The 2,564-nt window shown below is 43.0% G+C and overlaps 1 protein-coding gene across 2 annotated transcripts in view; it reads right to left on the bottom strand.

The window, feature by feature from the left end:
• ZNF704 (zinc finger protein 704) overlaps positions 1-2,564 on the bottom strand; it is a 77,149-nt gene that overhangs the window by 12,371 nt on the left and 62,214 nt on the right. For both annotated transcript variants that reach the window (XM_009334999.1, XM_009335001.1), the window contains exon 5: positions 1,327-1,588. In XM_009334999.1, coding sequence (XP_009333274.1) covers positions 1,327-1,588 — 262 coding nt within the window. The remainder of the gene's footprint in view (positions 1-1,326; positions 1,589-2,564) is intronic.

Genomic DNA, 2,564 nt, shown 5'->3' with positions numbered 1-2,564 from the left:
GTCACTTCCAGCTGATGAAATGAAGTATTGAAACCAGAGCAACTTGAAAAGGAGGCAGGGCTCAGACACTTACAGTCTCGTGTTGTGGAATACCTCAGTTCAAATCCAATTCAAATGGCTTAAACATTTGAACTAGGATTTCCTTAGACAAGTGCTTTACTCAAAGGCTGCTTATAAAAAAGGATCAAGTGATTCTCCAAATTGCAGGGAAGACTGTCACGACTGCAAATCCCAAATGAAGTGAGACTCTTCTCAGCAGCCTAGACTTGGTGCCTCACTCTGTGAGAGGCAGGGCTTAAGCTAGACTGAGAAGAAAAGTCTTTCTCCTAGCTGGCTTGATCAGTCCCCAGGTTGGTGTGCTACCCAATGCAGCTCCCACCTGAGATGCCAAACTTCCACCCATCCTTTCCGCCGCGCACGACAGTCTAAAACAAGCCTGTGAATTCTGTGCGGTTCCCTCTGCCCTTTTAGTGGGTCTGCTCCAGACACACAACAAAAAGGTTTCATCTGCACAATGCTGTATACAAAAGTTACTGCAGCTCATAAATTTAACAGAGTTCTATTCTCCGGTGCATACGCAGGTCATGGACCACACTACTTCAAAGCCTCTATTCTTCTTTTCTCATATGGTATCCAGACCAGAACATGTCACATTTTAGTGCACTTTTACAATTAATGCTTTCTGTCTGAACTTAGTTGGAAGTTTTTGGAACAACAGTTTTTGGATCTGATTGGATTTTTGCCATTTGCAAAGCATTACCTCTAAGAGTAGGAGGATACCACATATGCCTTTTCATTCTTCCTGCTTTACTTCACATATGCAAACTGACATCTCGCGCTGTACAAATAAAGGAAACGAATTGTTCCTGGCATCCCTTGGGTACTTGCCTACAAACACATCCAGTACAAGCAGAGCTGAAATGAAGACTCTGGGAGGGATTCAGCTGACTGAATGAGAATTTTTACAATGCAGGAGACCACATCTGAGCATATCACCTTGGGCCCTCCTTATGGTTAGTGGAGAATTAACTGATGTAGGCAGCGGGATACACAGAGCAATTCTTCTCAACCTGAAGTATGCACCTATGTGTGGCTGGATAAATAGCACCCCAAAATCCACCAGCTATGGTGGGAGCACAAACGAACAAACAACTACCTCAGAAGCGGACATCTAAATTTAAATGAGACGAACCCCTTGGGCTGCCCTGAAAACTTTTCACCCATTAAAACTAGACTTGGCTTTTTAAAACCCAAACATTGTGATCTGACATTTCTTTACACATTAATGACATCAGTGTAATCAATGTTCACTCTCATTAGCGTTACCTGGTAAGCATGGTCCGTGTGTACGAGGTAGAGGTTGGTAGGAGCTGAGCGGCTCAGAGGTGTCATCAATTTAGTCTCGGTTTTGGCACAGGAAGTTTCAAGATGGATTGCATCTTGGGTGGGAAAAGAAGGAGGAGATGCTAAAGATGGAGAGACTGGGGAAAGACTGCTTAAGCCATCAGCTACTGAGTCCGTGTTGAGCCTGATTTCTGTATAGTAAAAATCCTCCTCTCCATCACTGTAGTCAGACTCTCCTACACGTCTGTATGAAGACAAAAGAATGAAGGACTGATTAAATGAAAGCAAGAACCCCAAGGTGAACTTTAAGTTGTAGATGCATGAGCAAACACATTCATACTGTCAATAAATTAATATTCCCAGTTTCAACCCTGCCTACTTTATCAGCATTCTGGCTGCAGGGAAGGGGAGAGGAAAAGAAAATCATCTAGCCTGAAGGGAAAAGAAGCAGGAATTAGATTTTTTTTTTTCTCTGTGTGTTATTCTTGCCTAATTCTTTGACCTTGGAGTAGATGTTTAACTTCTACGCTTCAGCTTAAATATCAGCTTCTCATTCCTAACTATTAAAGTTAACAAGAATCTCAACGCACTTTGACTTCAGAAATGACAGAGAGAGCAGCCACAGAAGGATGGGTAAATATAACAAACACGGGCAAGATATACTTCACTAATGTTATGGCAAACAATATGTAATCTTATCATAGGTTACTTAATTAAACCAAATATAGTCATGGCTGCGGTTCACCGCAATTTTCCTTGGCATAACAGAAAAAGCTGCTAGAAAACAGTCTCACCATGCAACTCACTCAGACATGGTAGAAAAAGGACATATATGGGCTGGTTTGCCAGCGCTGGACTTTCTGGTCCTACTCTCCAAAAGCAGACTTACTGAAGGAGGAGGTGTAAAAGTTTTAATTGGCCCTGCATCCCTGGCACTATCCGCTGCATGTTTGAGCGCAAGTGCTAGGAGCGAAGCAGCCCAATCAAAGCAGTAGTTCCCAGTAGGGTACATGTTATCTTGAAGTCCAAAACAAACCACTATTTTAGCACATTCATAGTCCACATGCTGTACAGATGTAACTCACAGCTCATACATGCGTATTTTCTCCTGAATCTTCCATATAGGAAATCTGAGAGCCCTAAGCGTCCTCCTGCTTGCATGCCCATATCAGGGCTGAACACTGGGCATTCTTTTCCAGGCATGCACCCCAAAACCAGCC

This window comes from Pygoscelis adeliae, unplaced genomic scaffold (assembly GCF_000699105.1).
Source record: "Pygoscelis adeliae isolate BGI_AS28 unplaced genomic scaffold, ASM69910v1 Scaffold101, whole genome shotgun sequence".
Taxonomy (NCBI): Eukaryota; Metazoa; Chordata; class Aves; order Sphenisciformes; family Spheniscidae; genus Pygoscelis; species Pygoscelis adeliae.
This window is presented reverse-complemented; position numbering and strand designations above follow the sequence as displayed.